Source organism: Haliotis rufescens, unplaced genomic scaffold (genome assembly GCF_023055435.1).
Source record: "Haliotis rufescens isolate VD_foot unplaced genomic scaffold, xgHalRufe1.0.p SCAF_1, whole genome shotgun sequence".
NCBI classification, from domain to species: domain Eukaryota; kingdom Metazoa; phylum Mollusca; class Gastropoda; order Lepetellida; family Haliotidae; genus Haliotis; species Haliotis rufescens.
In genome coordinates this window covers 24,169,210-24,194,164 of record NW_025963779.1, presented here as the reverse complement: position 1 = coordinate 24,194,164, position 24,955 = coordinate 24,169,210, and the positions used below count along the sequence as shown (strand labels likewise).

At 39.8% G+C, this 24,955-nt stretch overlaps 1 protein-coding gene across 4 annotated transcripts in view; it reads right to left on the bottom strand.

The window, feature by feature from the left end:
• Nucleotides 1-5,125: 5,125 nt before the first annotated feature.
• The window catches only part of LOC124131646 (zinc finger protein Xfin-like), a 59,165-nt gene continuing 39,335 nt past the window's right edge, over nt 5,126-24,955 (bottom strand). For 3 of the 4 annotated variants that reach the window (XM_046495066.2, XM_046495068.2, XM_046495067.2), the window contains exons 2-3: nt 19,795-21,243; nt 5,126-16,727 (exon numbers count right to left, since the gene is read on the bottom strand). In XM_046495066.2, coding sequence (XP_046351022.1) covers nt 19,814-21,241 — 1,428 coding nt within the window. In that variant the 5' untranslated portion in view covers nt 21,242-21,243 and the 3' untranslated portion in view covers nt 5,126-16,727; nt 19,795-19,813. Of the gene's footprint in view, nt 16,728-19,794; nt 21,244-21,806; nt 22,026-24,955 lie in introns of those variants that run through there. The other variant, XM_046495065.2, reaches the window with a different exon arrangement.

Genomic DNA, 24,955 nt, shown 5'->3' with positions numbered 1-24,955 from the left:
TCCTGTTTGAAATCGGGGTTGAGATGCAATAGTGCATACCATAGCCACATATCCTGTGCAAACTGTGACTGAAGTGAGCGGTGATGTGATTCAGAGACACTTTATATGCAGATAACACTGCTTGATATGATTTCATTTAGAAAAAAAACAGATTCTTACGATCAAATATTTGTTTGGTTGTTATCTCAATAATAGAGTTTTCTTTATTAAAATCAAAACATGTAAAACAATACCAATTTCAATTGCGTGCATTGGGCAAGTTGCATTGCTCATTGCACGCATAGGGCAAACAGTCTGCCCAATGCACACAATGGGCAGTTTCACAGATTGGGTGTAACATATACCTATGTCAATAGTGCCCAGGATTGTCGATTACTTCCTTGTTACTAATTAAAACGACCAAATCTTCTGTTTTTTAATTCAAAATGTGATGTATAGAGTGCAAGTGAAATTCCTTTTAACCACGCTTTATCGGTTGTAAAACAATTACTTCAGCCACATTTTCCCGGATATTAAGAGTACGTGAGTTTGGTTTAACACCGTTTTGAACAGTATTTCAGTTATATCACGGTCTGTCAGCTTGGTGCAGGAGAAACGCCCTAAGTGATTCAGGTTTTACTCTTAGACGTTCACTTTCGGTATGGCTCGAACAAACCTAGAAACATAATCACGACAAACCGGATTCGAACACACGTTTCTGGCCCGCCAAAGGATTATATATCTGCACAGCCAATTGTCACGCCTTGGACGACGGGCAATTGCCCCCTGACGTTTGATGATAAGTATGTCAATAATTAAAAGATGTTACTTATCTTAACTGTCATGTATTTGATTATCTTGTCTACTGTGGCCTCATAACAGAAAATGCATGTTCAATGAATGGTTAATAGAATGTGAAGATTAGTGCTTGAAGATTACCTTCAGATCTCTACAGGAAGTGGCGAACGCAAAGCCCTCTGGAGGTTCCGGGTTTGAACAGGCCCTCAGCAACCGTTGCTTGTCGCAAAGGCCATGTCATGGATCGAGGTCAGGCTCGTGACTTGGCTGACTGGGTGTCATTGTGTCCCAACGCCGCGGGACGTTGCTCATAACATCAATGATTAGTCCAGACTCCATTACTTACAGACAGCTGGAACATTACTCCGTGTAGCGTTAAACAACAAGCAAACAAAACAACAACAAAAGTTTGCAAAAGGTTTCATTCACATCACAATCTCATTCGATGCTGGGTGCTCCACGTTTCTTGGTGGGCAAATGCTTAACACCACAATAAGCAATATTCTAGCTATAGGACCCATGTTCTACAGTCAGCTTGTTCCAACTCTTGGACACAGGCCCAATTGTCAGCAGTATTTGAGGTATATCCAACAACATTCGAGCTGTAGGATCCAAGTCATACAGTCAGCATGATCCATCTGTAGAACCCAAGTTCTACCAAAGATCTCCAGTCGGCATGATCTACATATACGATCCATACGACTCCACAGCATCCAGCTACTTCGTAATACTAGTTTCCTTCCTACACTGGTTCAACATCTTGGTCTATCTCAACATAAGGCTAAGGTGGCATCACATTCAACACCTCAGCGTGTCCCAACATAGGGTTGTGTGGCATCAGTTCAACACCTGAGCGTGTCCCAACAGAGGATTGTCTGGCATCAGTTCAACACCTGAGCGTGTCCCAACATAGCGTTGTGTGGCATCAGTTCAACACCTGAGCGTGTCCCAACATAGGGTTGTGTGGCGACAGTTCAACACCCGAGCGTGTCCCAACAGAGGATTATCTGGCATCAGTTCAACACCTGAGCGTGTCCCAACATAGGGTTGTGTGGCATCAGTTCAACACCTGAGCGTGTCCCAACATAGCGTTGTGTGGCATCAGTTCAACACCTGAGCGTGTCCCAACATAGGGTTGTGTGGCATCAGTTCAACACCTGAGCCTGTCTTAACATAGGGTTGTGTGGCATCAGTTCAACACCTGAGCATGTCCCAACATAGGGTTGTGTGGCATCAGTTCAACACCTGAGCCTGTCCCAACATAGGGTTGTGTGGCATCAGTTCAACACCTGAGCATGTCCCAACATAGGGTTGTGTGGCATCAGTTCAACACCTGAGCCTGTCCCAACATAGGATTGTGTGGCATCAGTTCAACACCTGAGCCTGTCTCAACATAGGGTTGTGTGGCATCAGTTCAACACCTGAGCCTGTCCCAACATAGCGTTGTCTGGCATCAGTTCAACACCTGAGCCTGTCTCAACATAGGGTTGTCTGGCATCAGTTCAACACCTGAGCGTGTCTCAACATAGGGTTGTGTGTCATCAGTTCAACACCTGAGCCTGTCCCAACATAGGGTTAAGTGGCATCAGTTCAACACCTGAGCCTGTCCCAACATAGGGTTGTGTGGCATCAGTTCAACACCTGAGCCTGTCCCAACATAGGGTTGTGTGGCATCAGTTCAACACCTGAGCATGTCCCAACATAGGGTTGTGTGTCATCAGTTCAACACCTGAGCCTGTCCCAACATAGGGTTGTGTGGCATCAGTTCAACACCTGAGCGTGTCTCAACATAGGATTGTGTGGCATCAGTTCAACACCTGAGCATGTCCCAACATAGGGTTGTGTGGCATCAGTTCAACACCTGAGCATGTCCCAACATAGGGTTGTGTGGCATCAGTTCAACACCTGAGCCTGTCTCAACATAGGATTGTGTGGCATCAGTTCAACAGCTGAGCCTGTCCCAACATAGGATTGTGTGGCATCAGTTCAACACCTGAGCCTGTCCCAACATAGGGTTGTGTGGCATCAGTTCAACACCTGAGCCTGTCTCAACATAGGATTGTGTGGCATCAGTTCAACAGCTGAGCCTGTCCCAACATAGGATTGTGTGGCATCAGTTCAACACCTGAGCCTGTCCCAACATAGGGTTGTGTGGCATCAGTTCAACACCTGAGCCTGTCTCAACATAGGATTGTGTGGCATCAGTTCAACAGCTTAGCCTGTCCCAACATAGGATTGTGTGGCATCAGTTCAACACCTGAGCCTGTCCCAACATAGGGTTGTGTGGCATCAGTTCAACAGCTGAGCCTGTCCCAACATAGGGTTGTTCGGCATCAGTTCAACAGCTGAGCCTGTCCCAACATAGGGTTGTGTGGCATCAGTTCAACACCTGAGCGTGTCTCAACATAGGATTGTGTGGCATCAGTTCAACACCTGAGCCTGTCCCAACATAGGGTTGTGTGGCATCAGTTCAACACCTGAGCGTGTCCCAACATAGGGTTGTGTGGCATCAGTTCAACACCTGAGCCTGTCCCAACATAGGGTTGTGTGGCATCAGTTCAACACCTGAGCCTGTCCCAACATAGGGTTGTGTGGCATCAGTTCAACACCTGAGCCTGTCCCAACATAGGGTTGTGTGGCATCAGTTCAACACCTGAGCCTGTCCCAACATAGGGTTGTGTGGCATCAGTTCAACACCTGAGCCTGTCCCAACATAGGGTTGTGTGGCATCAGTTCAACACCTGAGCCTGTCCCAACATAGGGTTGTGTGGCATCAGTTCAACACCTGAGCATGTCCCAACATAGGGTTGTGTGGCATCAGTTCAACACCTGAGCCTGTCCCAACATAGGGTTGTGTGGCATCAGTTCAACACCTGAGCCTGTCCCAACATAGGGTTGTGTGGCATCAGTTCAACACCTGAGCCTGTCCCAACATAGGGTTGTGTGGCATCAGTTCAACACCTGAGCCTGTCTCAACATAGGGTTGTGTGGCATCAGTTCAACACCTGAGCCTGTCTCAACATAGGGTTGTGTGGCATCAGTTCAACACCTGAGCCTGTCCCAACATAGGGTTGTGTGGCATCAGTTCAACACCTGAGCCTGTCCCAACATAGCGTTGTGTGGCATCAGTTCAACACCTGAGCATGTCCCAACAGAGGATTGTGTGGCATCAGTTCAACACCTGAGCATGTCCCAACATAGGGTTGTGTGGCATCAGTTCAACACCTGAGCCTGTCTCAACATAGGATTGTGTGGCATCAGTTCAACACCTGAGCCTGTCCCAACATAGGGTTGTGTGGCATCAGTTCAACACCTGAGCCTGTCTCAACAGAGGGTTGTGTGGCATCAGTTCAACACCAGAGCATGTCCCAACATAGGGTTGTGTGGCATCAGTTCAACACCTGAGCCTGTCTCAACAGAGGATTGTCTGGTATCAGTTCAACACCTGAGCCTGTCCCAACATAGCGTTGTGTGGCATCAGTTCAACACCTGAGCCTGTCCCAACATAGCGTTGTGTGGCATCAGTTCAACAGCTGATCCTGTCCCAACATAGGGTTGTGTGGCATCAGTTCAACAGCTGAGCCTGTCTCAATATAGCGTTGTGTGGCATCAGTTCAACACCTGAGCCTGTCTCAATATAGCGTTGTGTGGCATCAGTTCAACACCTGAGCCTGTCTCAATATAGCGTTGTGTGGCATCAGTTCAACACCTGAGCCTGTCCCAACATAGGGTTGTGTGGCATCAGTTCAACACCTGAGCCTGTCTCAATATAGCGTTGTGTGGCATCAGTTCAACACCTGAGCCTGTCCCAACATAGGGTTGTGGTGCATCAGTTCAACACCTGAGCCTGTCTCAATATAGGGTTGTGTGGCATCAGTTCAACACCTGAGCCTGTCCCAACATAGGGTTGTGTGGCATCAGTTCAACACCTGAGCCTGTCCCAACATAGGGTTGTGGTGCATCAGTTCAACACCTGAGCCTGTCTCAATATAGGGTTGTGTGGCATCAGTTCAACACCAAAGCCAGTCTTAACATAGTTCTTGGGTGGCACTTTCCTGTGTCTTTAAGAACATCCATCAACGGTTACAACAGCAGCTGTAACATGACGCTACCTCTAGAATGAGTGCATGTGTCGATTCCCACCATAAATGAGTCAATGAACAGAACAGGTGGCCTGCTTCAGGTCTAATGCCATGGTGCAGCCTGCTGTAGTCATGTCGGAGTGACAGTGCCAACTATGACATTCAACTGGTCTCTCTCACAGTCTTTGTGACAAATGAATCTATTAAATGAAGCACAAACATCGAAATGCACTATAGGCATGGACCATGAAAACACAACACAAGAAGATGGTTAAGAGTAACTTTATGTTGTTAACTATTACAAGTAACAATAAATGTAAATACCGAGTGAGGCAGCAAAATGCACATTTATCATAGTAATAACAATATTAAAAACTACAGTGTTAGCTGATCCCTAAGAGTAATACAAACTAAAACCTATATAAAACTAAGAGTGACATTCAATAATAAAATTCATCAAATGAGGGATGTGACAAGGTTGTCAACAAGTCCCTATCTTTTCCCTGTTGAAACCTGAAACAACTGCCCGTGCACACCCTGAAGTAGTAACATGAGGTAGACTCCGAAAGAATTACTACACGTCAGCTGAATACAGACAACAGTTTTATCTTTCTTAATGTATCCACACATAAGGATGCATACCTTGAATTTAGAATATATACAATCACTCTAATCAACATTATTTGTACTTAAAGGGCTCCAACATTGAAAGCACATACAGTGATTACATGATGGTGCACATTGTTAAAGCATATCAATGTGTGAGTGAGTTAACTTCCTCCACTGGATGAAACAGCAGTACAGTTAACAACCTTCACCATAAGCTTGGTACAAGTTGAATGCCCTTTAGGTGCAGAATGTTAAATATGTCAAAAACACGAAGTTCTGATTAAATTTTCTGATTAAATCCTAATTTTCTTTTTGAGCTCAACAACATAGCATAAAACATTCATTTCTGCAAACACAATTAATACCAGATCAAGTTTTTATGCCTTACAATTATAATTTCTTAACTTCAAATATTTCTTATCCTAATGTTCCTTGCAAAGCATATGTAGAACCTCATGTTTTTGAGGACAAAATAATAGTGAAGCACACAAAACTACAAGGTGTACAAGATAAGCTTGATTTGCTGTCAATATCTGCAAAAACAATAAATACCAAAATAAAAACACTGACCAAACACTGGTGACTTCAAGTCAATCATATCATCCCTGAATTGTTTCATAAATATAGAATTAAAGTCAGCAGTGTTAAGACATAGGAGAGCTTTCAATGAGGCCAAATTTCTATAGAAGCCAAACATGGTCCCCATCACAAGGTGAGACGTACAGACAGCAAATCAAGCAGTCACAAATATAGTAAATAAGAAGAAACAACAAATCATAAGGAGAGGCAGAAATGCTGCATAAGCTGCCTAACATCTATGGCACCCGTTTCATAATACGTCAAATAATAAACAAGAGATCAGGCTGGTTCTCTCCCCTTGATTCTATGCTGCCACTTAGTTGGGTGAATGATGTTGCACTTAACATTAAAATAAAAAGTCACTAACTGGTATAAATTATATTATTTGGAGCAAAACAATGACAGTGTAACATGTATTCTTTGCATGATAGTTCTTGCAAGACACTTAATCTGATTCCAGAAACATGCAATAAACTTGAAATCATTACACTGGTATGGTGTGGAGATGTGCTCATCAATTCAACCAGGTGGCAGCACTAGGATCAAACAGAACCTCCCCCGAGTGAATGGACTCACTTCACTATATGAACACTACTACAAAAGGAAGGATGGAAGCTGACTGCACAGCATCAGAGTGATGTGGGCAAGACCAGGATATGACACTGAAGTAGGAGCTGTAGCTGAAGCCTTGCCTACACAGGATCTATTTTATTGAGGGGCAGGTCGAGGATTTGATACTGGACAAGCACCTTTAACTGAAGGGTTGCCTACACAGGATCTTTACAGGGTATGAAGGGGTAGGTCGAGGATTTGATACTGGACCTGCAGCTCCAGCTGAAGTGTTGCCTCCACAGGATCTTTATAGGGTTGGGGGTGGGGACCTGAGACTGTGCTGGTGGGCAGGGCGCGGCAGGGCAGGGCAGGGCAGGGCAGGGCAGGGCAGGGCAGGGCAGGGCAGGGCAGGGCAGAATGAAGTGCTGGAGAACATGTAAATCGGTAACATGGAGGCACTGCTGGAATGAGGCAGCCATCAGGCAATGGGTGTAGGCAGGGTAGATGGATGGATGGCAACTAGAGATGATGGGGTCAAAGTAAAAATGAGGTGCAGGGTTTTGATTAACACTGTTGAGTGGGAGGAGAGGGTGAGAGATGAGTTGGCGATATTGTCTTGAAAGACATGGCATGCACAATTGTTGGTATGGGAGAATGCTGGTTTACATTGATGAATGACAGTTGTATTGAGTGTCAACTCCTTCAGCTCTGCCCCTGACTCGTCACAACTAGTCTGATGCTGGCTTAATGCATCCATCAATACAAGAAATTGAAAGTAAAAACATCCGAGCTGAAACGCCACACGACCAGTTGGTGCATGATACTTATTCACATAAACAACCCTCCAATATAGTCATACAAGCTACGGAAGATGGCCAACAGCACCCGTATGGGTTCCAGCTCGTCAGAAAGTTCAAGACCACAAAATCAAATAAATGACTTAATGCCAAGTACCCGTTTTGAATTGAACATTGAACATGACATGACAATGTGAGTTGCTTTTCAACTGAATCTGATGGAAAAATCTTTTTGTCAAGAGAAGCTAGGAATGGAGGGAGGGAAGTTGGCGGGTATGGAGGCTTTCAAACCGACAGTTTGATTTATTTGATTTTATGGTTTATGAGTGTATTATGTAGCCAAAATGGTACTCCTGAGATGCAACATTGAACACGCACATACATGGAGAAATCCATAGAAAAACATGATTCAAAACCAGATTTCCTCAAGCATTCCTTTAAATGCAATCTTGAATGGTAAGTTCCTGCTGAGCATGAACGTGAGCAAGGTCAGAGGTCTGAAAAAGTAACCGAACAAGTAACCAAACAATAGCGCTCACAAAAAGTAATCAAAAGTGAAAGGCATATATTATGAAGAAAAATAAGGTTTCCAGACATTCATACTGCAATATTTTCAATAACCATTCTAATACTAAAAAGACTACAGTAGGCTTTTTGTAGCACTTAATCATTGTGACTATTTGCTTGAGGAAAACAGTTCTTGTATGGATTTGAAATAAAAGAGAAATATTGTTGACATTTTAAACATGGAAAAGGCTTAACAAGGAACAATTAAACAATGCAATTTTTCAAAAGAGTTGAAAATACATTGAATCGCAACAAGAAACGTAGTATACTGAGCAAATGTTGTGCGATATCATAGGCAAGAGAATCTGTAAGACAAACACACTTACACAACTACATTTGTAAATGTACCAATATCTAGCATATACATGTACTCAAATATGGCAACGACAGTTTCAACTCCCAAACACCCACAAATCCAAATGGACTCTTCCTCATTAGTGCATAGTCCTAACATAATGGGAGAATTCACTGGTACATTCAGGGGTGAGGTTATTACTGTACAAGCTATATATACTATATATAGTACCAGTATGCATGTATACCACTACAATACACGGATTCAAGTCAAGAGTTCTGATTAAACAAAGCATGTTGTCCCTCCTTCTTCCCGACACTGGTCACAGGTCATATTCAGGCACCAATCCTCCCGCCAATAGTGGTGGTCTTTCACCGGTCAATGGTTATGTTTTCATAAAATTCAAATTCCACCCTTGAAAAACACCCATGACACCAAGATATTTTCATAAGTCACCGGGTCCAACTGACCATTTAGAAAATACTTCACTATTCAAAAGCCAATAGCAGTACAAATCAAAGCCTGTGGTTATAGTAGTCTTGTCATCCAACCAGGCAGAACTCGGAAACAATGACCGCTGTCTTCACTGATGGGACAATATGCTGAATGAGCTATACAAACATTATGTGAACACAGAAAGCACTACTGGATTGCACAGGCATGACAGCCTACAGAAGCCTCTATACAGAAAGCATGACAATTCACGATCTACATCTACAACTGATATCTAACAAAGCAGACAGGCTTGGCTAACATCACTCACAAGCATGTTATCATTCATGACTCTTACAAACATAACTAGCTTCAAGTCTTAATTTGTTTTCAGAAAATTCACAAATGTACAATTTTAGTTCTGAATCTCTTATGAAACAGTTAAGTTTTGGAGTAACTATTTTTCTGAATGCCTCTTGCTATTCAGAGATCAACATTAACTCTCCACATTTAGAGTCCTAGTGATACTAGACTTAAAAAGGATTTCTGTTTTTTTAGAACCTCTAAGAGGAATATGACACATGGTAGAATAAATAGAGACAGGCATATCTGGTCATCTAGCCTGGATAAGATTGGTAACGCTTGTCAAATTAATCCCTTAACAAAAATCAGCCCCATAATAATTTTCAATTTTGATATATTGAAAAATTGTTAATGTCTGAAAATAAACAATAACTGAGTATTGAACATTAAAAAAACATCCACCAATCATTCTTCTTCAACTCTACCAGCCCGATGAAAGCCGAAACTTCAAAACCTTGCAAGAAATTTATCAACTTAGACAAAAATAATACCGATTAACTAAAAAACCCAAAGCATCTTCAAATTTGAAGATGACATGAATATGATTAACTTTCACAAATAAATAGATCTTTTCCCCCATTATTTTGTACAGATCATGTGATAATGTGCTGATAACATCTTTAAAGATTTCTGTTTTTAAATATTTCTTCAAGACCTGCAGGCAGGGCTCCTCTAATAGCCAGTTTGGCTTCAAGAGATGGTAATAAGGTCTTTTGTCTGTCATCACTGTCTAAATATGCAAGAAGGAAAATTCAGACTTGAAATCATCTTATCACTCAAATGAAACTGAATCACAATCGCGGACTAGGTTCCCTGTTAAACGGGCTACTGGTTTTGTTTTTTATCAGGGCTTCCGTCATATTTGGCTTTTGCAAGTGGTTGATCTATAAAACAAGAACTAAAAATCGATTGGCCACATTACAAAATGAGTCTGGTTCAGCTGAAGAGACACATTCACCCAGTCACCCTCACTCACTCAAAATCAATCAAACAAAAAAACCACAAAATAAACAGGTCACGAGACTTCTTCAAATTACCTGGGGTAATCATAAAGTAATATTTAAAAAAACAGTAAAATATCTTGATTAACAAATCTGCTGTTTCACAAACACCAAAACAAACTCAATGGAACCAACATCAAGCTATGTTCCCAAATAGCTAATTTGCCTTTTTTTAAAACTTTGTTGTACCCCAATTATCAAATAACAAAAAAATATAACCACAGGTGCTATAATACAACCTAAATCACCTTGAAACGGAAAGGATCATTCCATTTCTTTGAATGAGCTTGTTTCCTAAGCCATCAACTGGGATTATCAGGTCAGTCAAAATGAACACAAAGTAAACAAGTTGAACAAAAGTATGTTTTTTTAACTCTAGTTCAGTAACAAATTAACTGAAGAGGGCCTGCCCTATAAATGACCTCTCATTCACCGGTTTTCATTCACAAACATTTGGCCATGCTCCAATCACGCCCTGAATTCATTAGACAGCGAGAATAGCCACTGTTCCTCATAACGCGTTCTGAGAACACAAACTGAGAGTTGAGTGACTCCGAGGCTGGTTACAATGTGATTATGGATGACATATACACAATGGTCATGAATGATCTTGTTATCGTAGACACAGACTTCTTCTGTTAAACAAACACACCTGTATGTCCAGTTGTTCTTTATCTACTTCCCATTCTGTACCATCACCATTTCAGTCAAAAAAATTGCTTCAAGTATGCAGGATAAAATTAAAAACATAAATTAACTTCACGTATACCATTATGAAAGTATATTGATTCAGGTACCCTGGGCTGAGCAAATATTCCTTCAGGCCTAAATATATAATCAACTTGCTGTGACGACGTATTCTAGTGAACAGTCTCCATTTAAAGAAGGCTTGCTGATTGCTCTATTGTCACGTAAAAACGACATGAGACTCTTGACATTCTGTTGAAAGCGCTACTTTGGTAAAAAGTTTGATTTCGAAAGAAAAAACATGAAATCCAAATTGACTGGGAATGAAGTTCAATAGATTTTAAATCTAATTCATTACTCGTGAGTAATTGAGTTTAAAGGGTGATGAATACATGGTGATTCTGCTGAACAGTATCATATCCAACTGAACATTGGTGCTCTTTGTTCCCCAGAACAAGCCTGATCATGTAGCACTATTGATGCCCTAGGGATGTATAACACAAACAATGTTCCTACAACTATGACACATGATAATAATTTGGAAAATGTGATGAAGCGAACTAGACAATACAAATAGCTGTACAAATGCATATTTTTCAAGACTTGAACCGCTGAGCTACTTGAAGTATCACATATGTAAATGCACAAGCTCTCCTCTGTGATACAAACATAGTTATCTCCCCTGGTAAGACAAGGATAACCTCCCCTTCCTTCAAGTCTCTGTACACCAGACATTGTCCCTTTCCTAACAGTGTTTGTCTCACAGTGAACAGAAATAGGTAATATCTAGTAAAAGCCATAAATATCCATAAACTTTGCCTTCTAGGAAGCAGAAAGGGTTACACACATAGCCTTGCTATTAGATCAATGTACACAGTTGAAATATCATTGTAAATACAGGTAAGGTAAAATACATGAACATCTATAATATGGAACACACAGTACCATGTACAAGAGAGGTATTTCTATATAGTTATATGTGTAAATCAATCCTGATTTTTGTTAACCTGAGAGATGCCCCCATGGGCGATACATTTGATTTGATTATAGATCTACACTCATGCAAAAATTATACTTTTCAAAATTCAAAAAAAGAAAATCAAATGGTTTTGAAGTCCAGAAAATTATTATCCAGTTCAAGAACTAAATTTTTGAAATCCAATTTACTTGACAGTAAGTTTTATTTGATAAACTTTCGAGGAAATAATTGCATTAAAGTGTAGTCTATGTGAGCAGAGGACAGTCTGTCCCTGGCAGAGCATAGAAGCATGCTGTATTTAACCCCTATTGGAACAATGGGATCGTAAACAACAGACTTGGCTAACAAAATATATCTACTAGGACAAGGGCCTACATACCCACTGTCGCCATAACAACATCATCAGAACAATGTAGGCCTAGTCTTTGGTATACATGCAATATAGGCCTTAGGACTCATATGCATAAGGCGTTAAACGTTAAAGAGAAGCAAATATTAAAGAAAATTGTTGTTAATTCCAGTGAGGCTGATTAGAAACTTGGATTTAATACCTACATCCACTGCATGTTGAGCAGTTTAACGAAATCAGTTACAATTGTAATATGGCAATTAGGTAGATTTGACCGGCCTATGAACCTAACTTAACATTTCAGTAACAATGTGTACAACGAAGGAAATAGTCAAACAGTACAATGGTAAATAAAAATTGGAGAATCCTCCAAAATCTTATGCTATTTGCATCACGGTATCATTGAGCAAGATAGCACAAAATACAAAGTTTCAACCCTACAGCACAAAACAGTTCATGTATACACATTGAGATGGACACATGTGTTCAAATATTTTTTTGGGTGTTTCCACAAAATTCAAGTTGAAAGGTCAAACAAAAGGTAAGGCAAAAGGCATATATTACAGCACTATGCATGATGTAAATACTAAAATGCTGGTCAATCAGTAGAGATGTTTCCATGGTAACTCCAGTTTATAGTGATAACTGTTTCTCCTTAACACTAGGGCAGGAAAGTTGCAGTAAATTAAACAGAAATGGGCATATTTTCAGATGGATTGCTTTTTTATAATAGTTTCTAAATTCAAAAACAAAAGACAGTGGTACTGATTAGTTAGAATTGCTATCATTTTCCTTACTACGAATGCACTCTACTATAAATAGTTACCATGGAGACATGCTATACTGAAATACAAACAAATAGCAAGTATTCACAGCATTTTTCTTCAATACTAAAAGCACATATGCTCTAGAACAAGATGCAATACATAATCAAAGGAAAGAAAATACCTGAAATCCATTTGAAATTTACTGAGGTAGGTCAAGTTTCTTTCGTCCAAGTGTTGGAGAAAGGTTGGGATATGTACATACACCTTAATCTACATCCACAGAAAGATAGAACACGGAGGAACACGGTTACACTGAGATCAAACAGTGCTACCACTTCCCACTCGGGGATAGTCCCAACTCAAGATATTGAAATATCTAATTGTCTACTATGCTTTTTTTTATTAATAGGACACACTTACAACATCCAACATGAAACGCGACATTGCTACTTTTCATGAAATTCATCAAAAGAAGTCAAACACTTTTCATGGTAATTGGTGTGGAAATTGAGGTAGTTAAGAACAAACTTCAAATCAATTGACAGATAAACTTACTCTAGTGTATAGTAAAGAATTTAAATAAAGAATTGTTTCTACACATGTGTATAACATCATGACATCAAAGTTTTAAAAGTTAACAATAAACATCAACATCAATTTAAAAGTAAGTCTACATACTCATTTGAAAAAAATCTTGATATTAATGTTTCTACTCTCTAATAGATCTGGAGTAAGTATGTCAGAAGATTAGCTTGTCTTCCTAACAATAATAAAAGAAAGCGGAAAATTTCACAAAATTAAAAAACGTATTTCGTTTTCAGCAAATTTTTGATTAAAAAGCATTTGAAGACTAAACCACATAATACTCTTTAAGTTAAACACACTAGTTTTCCTATTATTGTAGACAATCATAATGTCATTATGAAATCATTTCAATTAATGTTGTTGAAAATATGATACAAAATACTCTCATAAAGCTATGTTGTGATTCTCCCTGAATTGCTGGCAGCCCTGCACCTTTGTAGGAATAACGGTTCATGATCCTGAGCTCAATAATGAATGTCATGTTCCTGAGGACTTCTCAAATAAGAAAAGAAAAAAATGAAGACATTAAAAATAAGTTATATTAATATATTACCTATAAATTTGAGGTATGATAGTTTTCGTAACAATCCAATACACTTATCATGTTTAAAGTACTGCAGCTCACATGCAACTTCATGGTCCAAATGAAGAAATCTGAAGCAATTCATAAATTAGGTGACAACTTTGAAATGTGATGTGGATTTCAGTCAAATTGTGACATATTCTCCAAAACATGGAAACAAAATTATAGGTTTCATTTAAAATTCAAATTCAATCAGACCTTGGAAGTAATAAAAGATAGAATATCCTTAGTTCACTCTAGATGTCAGGCAAAATGCAGTCAATGTAACTGTTTTATGAAGAAAATAATATTTGTATATTCAAAAATCTTCTTATAACATTATTCATTAAACCTGTATGAAGTTTTTAGCACATTTCATAAAAGTTCTTACACAGCATGAAGAAGAGCAGTGCTTTGTGGGTAATGACGAGAGATGCCTGCACATGCTCACTCGATCACATCAGGTGAGCCAAGTACCCTCGACAACATGTTAGACTGACGGCAGGTTGTTCTACACAATTCGATGTTAAAAAGAAACTTATTTTACACAGATATTCCATAATTTTAGTTTACTTTTCATTACATCCTTTCACAGAATGAAAATATTTGATGTTTCTTGACTTAAGAAATTTTGAATGGTTTATAAATAAAATAAGTCTCTTGCTGTTTACTTAAAACATGTGGTATTTTTTTGACTGGACTGTTAATTGAAGTAAATACTTTCATTTTATTCTGCAATTTCTTTTTGAAATTTAACAGTAGAAGAATCAGTAAAACAAGTTGGCCTTTTATAATTTCAGGGTCAAATTCCTGTAACTACCATTTCCTGCCTTTATAATGACACATGCCTGTATCCTGGCTCCCTGCCTGACAGTCGGCTGTCAGGGATTGCCTTGTATGACAAGTACATGTGTTATTAATCAGCAGAAATTCAAGAGATCATGAGGAAATATACTTAGATATGATAAGTAGTTTTCAGAATAGCTGTTCCTCATCCACACAAACACAGATGTAGCCTGAATTACATACACTGAGAGTGTGTTATGCATGCATGGAAAAGTCCCTGATCTGTATGGGCTAACAATCCCTGTCAAGAAAGGGAAATTTGTATAGGATGATGAGTAGGATCATCAGCTTAGAGAAATAATGGAACGGTAAGGAATTATCAACGATTGAGAACATTTAGTTCAGACTGAATGACAATATTCAGAAAATTGTTTCTTCAGATGGATCATCTGTTGATATATTAGCACCAAATTTGGATTCATTTTATAAAATACTTTGCAATTTAGCAATGTTTTAAAATTTATAATAATTTTTAATAAAATGAAACCTCTATATTCATCAACATAGCTCTTTTAAAGTAAATGTACATATATATATGTAAATCTATTAAACAGATTAAGATTGTTGAACCATCCGTAAAAACATTTTCTTCCATACCGTTCCAACTTAAAAAGATTATGATTATTCTTAACATATTCATACAAATTTACCACATGATTAATCTTGCTTATGACATAGCATTCAGTTGACAATCTGAAACATGGCTGTAGAACAGGCGAAATTGTCAACTGTGACATTTCAGATAGTATACATTTTTTATAATGAATGTACAACCATACCATATGAGAACATATTTTGTAAACAGAAACAAAATAATACAGAATAATTGTGAAAAAATTGGAATTTGAAAGTTTCTTCAGTTCATATAAAATATTCAATTTGTTGAATAACAAGATGCAATAAACGAAAGAAAATATGTTGTGTTTATATTGTTAACAAACTAAAACAGCTGACTTATTAAAAAGCTTTGTAGCTTTGTACAGAGGTAGAACACTTCAACCTGGATCCCCTAAAGAATGAGCATATCAACTTCTGGTAGAGTAATGAGTACCCGTACTTCATTCATGATTCAATTTTTTAAATAACAAACTTCCTTAAACATCCTTGAGGTAGCTTCAAATGCAGGAAAATCGTTACCACTGAGGTACTGACTGTTGATGACAGGGTCAAGGAAATATTGGGAATATCTTAGTAATGTACGTCCCTGGCATAAAGGCAGAGAATGTAAACCAAAGCACAAAACAAAAAGGATTTGTCCTTAAAACAAAAAACTGACAAGACACATGAAAAAAGGGGAACGCGAAAACTTCCATCATTTACGAATCTCAACCCAAAAGCTCTGTGTCATGTATTCTGTCACCGGTAGTTGCTAGCACAACTAACTTTAAAGACAACCATCCGAGATATTTCTTACTTCTCTGTAAACAAGACACCGGAACCACAAAATTCATGAAATCTCACTCCATAGTCAACACAAATTTCTAATGGCACACCAAAACATGTACAAAAGGGTCACCGCCCCTGCATTTTATCACTGTAATCTTGCAACCAAACACCTATGTTTTGCATTTTTGGTCACAACTCCTTATCAATACAAGTTCAACCAATACATGATTGTCTCCCTTGAACAAGGAACTCTTCAATGAATAGAATTCAAAGTAATTATAGACATGGCAAGTTTTTGTTACTATGACTAGCATAACAAAACGGACAGAAGGAATAAATCTAATATGAAAGTTTGAAGAAAATTTTGTATAATAAATGCACCATATTTTCCTTTCCATCCTGCAAACAAAATTATGCCTGTCATAGGTTACTAGCCGTGCTATGTGATTTAGCTCCCTTGCACGCTCAAAGTAAGACTTTCCTGCTTTTATGTCCCGTCTTGCACGACCAACCTGTAAAAGTAACAAAATAACAAAATCAATAATACAATACCACTGAAGTCTTCCAATGGGATTACAAGACAGCAATGGCAGACATTTTGAAAATAACAATTATGTAATTCGTTTACAGATGTTGCAGAATTAGTATAAATTAAAAGTTCTGAGCACCGGGGATGCAACAATTCAATGAACATTTAATGCATCACAGGTGAGCTGAAATGGGGTAAAACATCGCGTTCAAGATTATTGCACTTTTATTGTGTGTGGGTCGGGGGTGGGTGTCCTCATTGCATCACAGCTCTTTGTGCCACTAAATATGCGCAACCACATGTGTGCCATGATGTCCGCTATGCACAAATGCATGAAAGTTATACATGTATTAATAATGCCATATGAATTGAAAAGGAACTGAAAAATAACAATTCTGAAAGGACTCGCTGTCATGAGTGAGTGAGTGAGTGAGTGAGTGAGTGAGTGAGTGAGTGAGTGAGTGAGTGAGTGAGTGAGTGAGTGAGTATGGTTTTACGCTGCTTTTATATTTGCTTTTTATATTCCAGCAATATCGCAACAGGGGCCACCAGAAGTAGGCTTCATGCACTGTGCCCATTTGGGGCACAGAACCTGTGTCTTCAGCGTAACAGGCGAATGCTTCAACCACCATGCTCCCCCAAATGATGTTCATCTATATATATTACCTAATTCATAATACATTACAGTGGGTGTGACGGTTTAACACTGCTTCCAGCAATATCACCACGATATGGGCATGACGAGCGAACACCTTAACCACTGGGCTACTCCAAATGATGTTCATCTATATATATTACCTAATTCATAATACATTACAGTGGGTGTGACGGGTTAACACTGCTTCCAGCAATATCACCACGATATGGGCATGATGAGCGAACACCTTAACCACTAGGCTACTCCAAATGATGTTCATCGATATATATTACCTAATTCATAATACATTACAGTGGGTGTGACAGGTTTACACTGCTTCAAGCAATAACACCACGATATGTGCATCAAAACATTGTGTCCATATAGGGAATTGGTTCAATATCTTTGAGTTTCTGACTGATGGGCTACCTAACCATAACAAGTACCTGGGCAGGAGCGTGTGAATAGAGCATAATCCTTCCTGTAGCTGACAATCAGCTCAAGTTTCCAAGTATTTTATTGGTGATAATGATGATGAATACTTCATCATCTCGTCATCATGAAGACATCAAGTGAGTGAATGTGTAGGTTACATACATTAGCAGATGGTGTCAGTGTCAAATGGCATTGGCATGAAAAAATTTAATGTAAACTTTCTACAAGGAGTATCAAGCTTACGTATCCAGAAAGGTCAATGCTCATATTAACATTTCATGATTTACACCTACACAAAAGATTTGCAAAATAGCAAATGATGTTATCGAAGAAACATGGAACGATACACATAGGGGTTAATTTGATCACTCCCAGTATCATCCCTTGTGATCAATTTGGAAAAAAACCCATGGCTGATTCAGTTATCGTTTTGCATAAAAGTTCAAACTTGTAAAACAACAGTTTCGTCGGCAGTATGACCCCAAACCATAGAAGGAAATCAAACAGTTTTTTGGGGGCAAACCATTAAATATTTATGGTTGGACAGATATGCCGATTTGGGAGGCTATTAAAATTAAAGCCGTAAAAAATATATTTTTCAGTCAGCTAAGGAAGGTTGCAGGTTGCAGGTTTGACCATATTCTACAAATACTCATTTATTCCTATGATAATCTGCATCAAATTTCAATTCCCTACAGTCAATTCTTTTTGACTTATCCTGTTAGTTTCTATCACATTAACCAGCCCTAATACTACTAATTTCTTTCTTCAAGGAGACATCTTATCTTCTTATTGTCTTGATGTCATGTAATTCATAACGAAATCCTCCAAGGAGTGTTAATGACTACACCCTGTTCCTTCATATGAGAGGCTCTCACAAGGAAGTAATTAATGCAAATGGCAGATAATTTAGTAATTTTACCTTGATCCAGCTTAAAGGAATAACATACACCAAGCTTCCTCATATTCTTCTGTTTAACATCTTAAGCCATAGTTTGGTTTTATTCATACGTGACTGCAATATAGTATCAAAATAAAATCTTCAGGACAGTGAAAAATACTATTTTTATAGGAGTTAGTATAACCAACTATTTATTCCAAAATGTGGCCTTTATGACTGTGTCCTTGTCTGGTCCATTATTCCAGGTGAGGGTTTTGAGTGAGTGAGTGAGTTTGGTTTTACGCCGCTTTGAACAGTATTTCAGTTGCATCACAGTGAGTAAGGTTAATGTTTGGAGAAAAACATAATGCATATTTATGGCACAGGTATGGTGCTGACAAACAAAGAACGTAACTCTGGGCCAATCTGGAAATCGAAACCCCGATCATAGGATTCTCCTATGTCTAGAGGATGCAACTATGAAGAAAATTGTGGCAACTTTGATGACCGGACTGTTCTCAGGCCGCCTTGACATTGTTACAGCTTTTCCAGAACATTCATTCATTCACTTGCACACTCACTCAGTCACTACTTTATGTCTATGATAGCGATGAATGACAGTAAAAGAACTATCATTTTATGCTGAAGACACCTGGTGTCGATTCCCCGCTTTGATAACACCATTAGAGTGAGTGAGTGAGTTGGGTTTAACGCCCCTTTTAACAGTATTCCAGTTATATCACGGCGTGTCAGCTTAATGTGGGAGGAAAGCCTGAAGTGATGCAGGTCTCAGACGTTTACCACTTCGGTGAAACCCACGAGCACGGGTATGGTGCTGACAAACCTAGAAACATAATCGGGGCGAACCGGGATTCGAACCCACAATCATAGGTTTCTGGCGTGCCCAAGGGACGCAACTCTGCACAGCGAATCTCGGTTCCTGGAATATTGCTAAAAGCAGCATGTAACTACACTGACTCACCACGGTAATGGCTTGTTGACAAAGAATCAAAAACATATTACGAAATGAAGATAGAGGTTGTCATGCAACGACATTCAGCCCAGGGCTGGGGAGACTTCCAAAGTCTAAGGACTTACCCATTTTGCAGAGGGCTTCTCACGAGGTGAGGTAACTCTCCTTGAAGGGCTGATAGTTGGGGATGGTGTTGGGGTACTTTACGTGCCACACGATGTGGAACATGAACTCAATCCGGTCCTGGCAACGCTTCTGGCAGGACGGGCAGCAGAAGGGATGCTCTTGGTAAGGGGAGTGCAGACTCTGATGTAGATGGTACATTGTGAAGTCGTAGAAGAATATGTTGCAGTGCTCACAGTGGTGGATCCCTGAGTCGGCCATCGGACTCACTGAGGTAGTTGTCACATCCCGCTTCCCGTCACTTTCCGACTCCACACTGGGAGTCTTTGGTGGTGGCATGTGTTCTCCATTACTGGCCTTCAAGTCTGCATCATCCAGATCCGATTCGTGTGTCTCGCTGCTGTTCTTGCTCCCCATGCTGAGGTCCATTACCTTGTCACAGGAAGAAGTCTTGTCTTCCTGTGACTGACTGCTCTCGGAGGTTGTGATGTGACCATGGGCTTGAGGTAGATTGTGTTGGTTAGCCACATAGCCATGAGGTGACAGGTTGCCGTTTCCATAGTGGTAGGGAGAATAACCATTTTCGCTTGCTCTGCGAGCTTGCAGAACCGAGGGAGAATAGCAATTCTTACTGTATTCCTCTTTCCCGTATGTCATTGGAGGCGCAGACGAAGCCATAAGTAGGGGAGGCGACTGTATCATACCTGCAGAGCCAGCAGACAGAGGCGTGTAGCTGGATGGTAGGGGGCTTTGAAGGCTGTCCGAGGTGTGAGGGGAGGTCGTGGACAGGGAGCGCTTCTCCAGGCCGTTCCGTGTTTCCGGATCTGTCTCGCTTGGAGTCGAAGGAGGTGTTACTTGCTCCAACTTGATTGGGCTCACAGAGGTAGTTTCCTTGGGGTTGTGATTAGGGACTGAGGTAGACATTGTTTCATGCGGTTTCTGTATCATCGCTTGTGGATGAGGGTGAGGATGGAAGGAGTTTACATGAGATGCAGCAGCCGCATTCTGCATGAAGCTCTCGTATGTCAGTGCTTGCTGTAAAAGCGCCCTCTGTTGGAGAGCAAAAGCTTGGTAGGCAGCAAGGTTAACATGACTGTTTGGTCTGCCAGCGCTTTTATACCCGTAAAGCTTGCCACGCATGTGGACATTGCGCTCATGGCGACGCAGATCATTTGACTGTGTGAAGCAACGATGGCAGATTTTGCATTTGTATGGCCGTTCACCCGTATGAACTCGTTCATGCACCTTGAGATTGGAGGACCACAGAAAGGACTTGCCGCATGTCGTACACACGTAGGGTCTGTCAGCTCGGTGAAGTTGTTCGTGTTTCCTCAAGGTGGCGATCTCTCGGAAAGAACGCTGACAGACTTCACACCGATGTGGCCTTGGGCCGGAACTAGGAGGTAGTTTAATAGGAGTGAAGCCATTCCTTTCAGTGGTCTCTTCCATGGCTGCAAAGAGAAAAAAATAATCTTAAACTAAATTGTACACTCAGAAATGTTCATTGCTTGCTTTTCATTGACAGCTCAAATCAATATTTGACTGGGGCCACTTGCACGAATGAGGACAAGACTATCATGACACCTGTATCAACCAGGTAATAACATGGACACAACTTATGACTGCTCTGCGCATCTGAAGAATACTGGTTTGTACAATCAAACATCTATTCAACATTCTCAAGTCTCAGATTCATCCCTTTATGCAAATTTCGTCGAAGATGAGTGAGTGAGTGAGTGAGTATGGTTTTACGCCGCTTTTAGCAAAATTCCAGCAATATCACAGCGGGGGACACCAGAAATGGGCTTCACACACTGTACCCATGTCGGGAATCGAACCCGAATCTTCGGCATGACGAGCAAACGCTTTAACCACTAGGCTACCCGACCGCCCCTGTCGAAGATGACAGTTTATGGGCGGAAAACAAAAGGACAAAATCATGGACGACCCAGGCTTTGAGCTCACATGAACCTTCAGTCCTGGAGAGACCACTAATCTACAAGCAAACATTCACCATGGCTGAAGTGTTCCATCATCATGATTAATGATGGGATGGACAGAACCTGTTCCATATCCTACTCCCACGGCATCCCGGACCTAACTGAACAACAGCGACATCCTGACACAAGCTCAAACAACAAATCAAACAAAGATGTCTCCCAACTGCTTATACGAAGATTTGACATTCAACAACCATGACGAAAAGATGGGGAGATGCAGACTTGGCAGCCCCCAGTGCACTGACAAACCTTCAAACTTGGTTGTAAGAAGTGAACAACTATAGCTGAATAGCTGAACTAAACACTTGTATGGCCAACATGCCTTTGTGTCAGGTACATTTTAGGTCGTGAAGGTTCATACATGTGTTTCAAGCATCAAGGAACATCCAAACACACCAAGGATCCTCTGTTGTCTCTCGCTCATACTCCCTCCCTGCATGAATCAAGCTCGGTCATGCATTGGGCCAAGCAAACTTTATTACAAAACGCAGCTTTTTTTTTTTTTGCTGAATCTAATACATGCATTCATGGATATGCATTACAGCTCAGTTAATGTTCTTTTCTTATTAGCCATCCCACTACTGTGAATAAAAGAATGATACACTTGAGAGCTGCCCCCTTTTCTGCAGTGATTTACCAAGTTTCAGTGCTCAGTGATACTTTGTGGCACATAATGACTATCTTATTGTGAGGTTATGTTTCATACAAAACGGTTCATGTAAAGGATGGGGTAGGATAAAGGCCCTTTCTGGCCCACAGGATCTGCATTATTGAAGAAATATGCAAAACATTTGGGAACTGGAACATATCGGATGTGTTCAGACGAATGAGAACAGGACTTCATTTCAACACATGCATGTTTGGGGCTCACAATAACACGAAATGCACATGTTAAGCTAAGATGTGTAGATAGACCGGAGAGGCTTCCATAGACTAACATCTAGTCTCTGAAATGAATATATCTTACAGAAAAAAAACAGATGTGAAATTATCATAATAAAGATATAATTAAAAGGAGCCCAGAGACTTTCTTCATTTCCTGATACTGCAGTAATCTAGACTTGCCAAACATTATAGACTTGCATGGGCTGTATTGGATATATTTGTATCAGGGTCTGTATGCCCGACTAAGGTTTTCAGGGTTAATTGACATTTGAACATGAGCGAGTCGTTGACCCAAACTGATTTTCATAACAGATGCATATTTTAGCCATTCTTATGTACTTGAATAAGCCAGAATTCAAACCCTTTTGAGAGAAAGAAAACATATGGTTTGATGTCAACCATTTGATGTCGACCATTTGGCTTGATGTCAACCTTAGTTCGCGCTACAGCTAAACAAAGATCTGAGAACATCTCATTATGGGTCATGTCAGACCCACCTTGCACGAACTTTGACCGACCAATGGAATGACTGACAAGAAGTGGACAATAGCCAATCAGAAGGCAGCTTTCTAGTGCTTTACGTCACTAATTTCTAATTGGCGACTATGCTTTAAAACATATTTTGACAAATTCTCGATTAAAAATTTGAAACCTGAACAAAAGAACATTCTGGAATGTCTAATATATGGTCTAGATTATATGGATTCAGTCATTAAGCCCATAACTATCGTTGGGAATACCCTGTGTTAAAGTTTCCGAGGTTGCATGAAATGAAATCACATACTGACTGTCACTTTCATGATCTGTTAAGCAACGCTCTGATCGGTCAGATGAAAGGTCGTTCTGACGTGACCCTTAATGGGACGTCCTCAGTTCTTTGTTTAGCGGTAGCGAGAACTAAGATCTGATTTTGATGAGACTGATGTATAATTTTTATTCCATTATAACAAAGTAAACAGTACTGTAACAAATGACAATTCTAGTGGGCCATAAATATCCTTATCGTACCACGTCTTTAAACATGTTCATGGCTTAACAGAACGAAAATGTCAGAATGTATTATTGTGACATTTTGCATAATACGAAACTCAAGGGTATTTTAAAGAACATGGTACAAAAATGATTTATCACATTATGTTTTCAGATTGTCCAGTCAAGAATTCTCAACCCATTGTTAAATAGAGCATGTAGATAGTTTCACAGTCGTGTAGATTCGGATGTCATCTCTCGTATTTCTCCTCAGTGGCAACAGGTTTCCGTGTGTTTCGATGTCTCACAAACTCAAACAACAGGGGAAAAATAAACCCACGTACAACAGCTGTTGTCACAGGTGTGTCTATTCCACATCAGATGTTATCCAAATTGTACATTGCAAGTTAATTTAGCTACACCTGTCTTACCTGTTGTACATGTTTCACACAATTAGAGCTCAAGAAAATATCTTAGATCCATAATTTAATTACAGCTGAAACCAGCTGGAAAGAAAGGAAAGCAATTTCCTCCATTAGCACAGGAGAAACATGACCATGCGCTGGTATACAACATGTTCCCAATCCATATCATGAATATTTAACACTACTGCTTTGTGCTTGTGATCAGAAAGTGTGAAAAACCACAGCAACTGCTGTTGTTAAAGGTCAAAACAGTAAACTCCAAAGTTGGGGGGAAAACTGGCCACAATCACTCGTTTAATGTACGTTTCATCCACTGTTATAGTGAGTGAGTGAGTACAGGCCTCAAAGTTTAAATTTTTAACAAGTAGCCATACGGCTACAAGTAGTTTTTTCCGGGTAGCCAGTGGTAAAATCAAGAAGTCAAGCCAATATTGTAGGTAGTCAAAAGCATTTGAAATTATCTTTTATCAAATAACTATTACATGTACAAGTCATAGCACTAGTCTTGGAATTGTATATTAGTGGAAACTGTACTTGAGTTTTGTTATTTGTGCAATGATGCAATTTATGTTACTGGATAACATAGGGATATCCTTGCTTATCCAAAAATACTAATTGCATTAATAATTAATTAATTAATTGCATTGTTGACTTTAGGAGGAATGATTTGCGAGTACAATTAGTAGCAGACATGTTTATTTTTTTGTAGCAAATAAAGTTAGTTGCCACAAGATATTTTTCAAGGTGGTCATTTGGCTACCTCTGAATTTTAGACAGTAGACAAATTGAAATTTCGGTCGCATTGGCGTTTATTTTAGCCATAACTTTGAGGCCTGGAGTATGGTTTTACACCGCTTTCAGCATTATTCCAACAACATCACGGC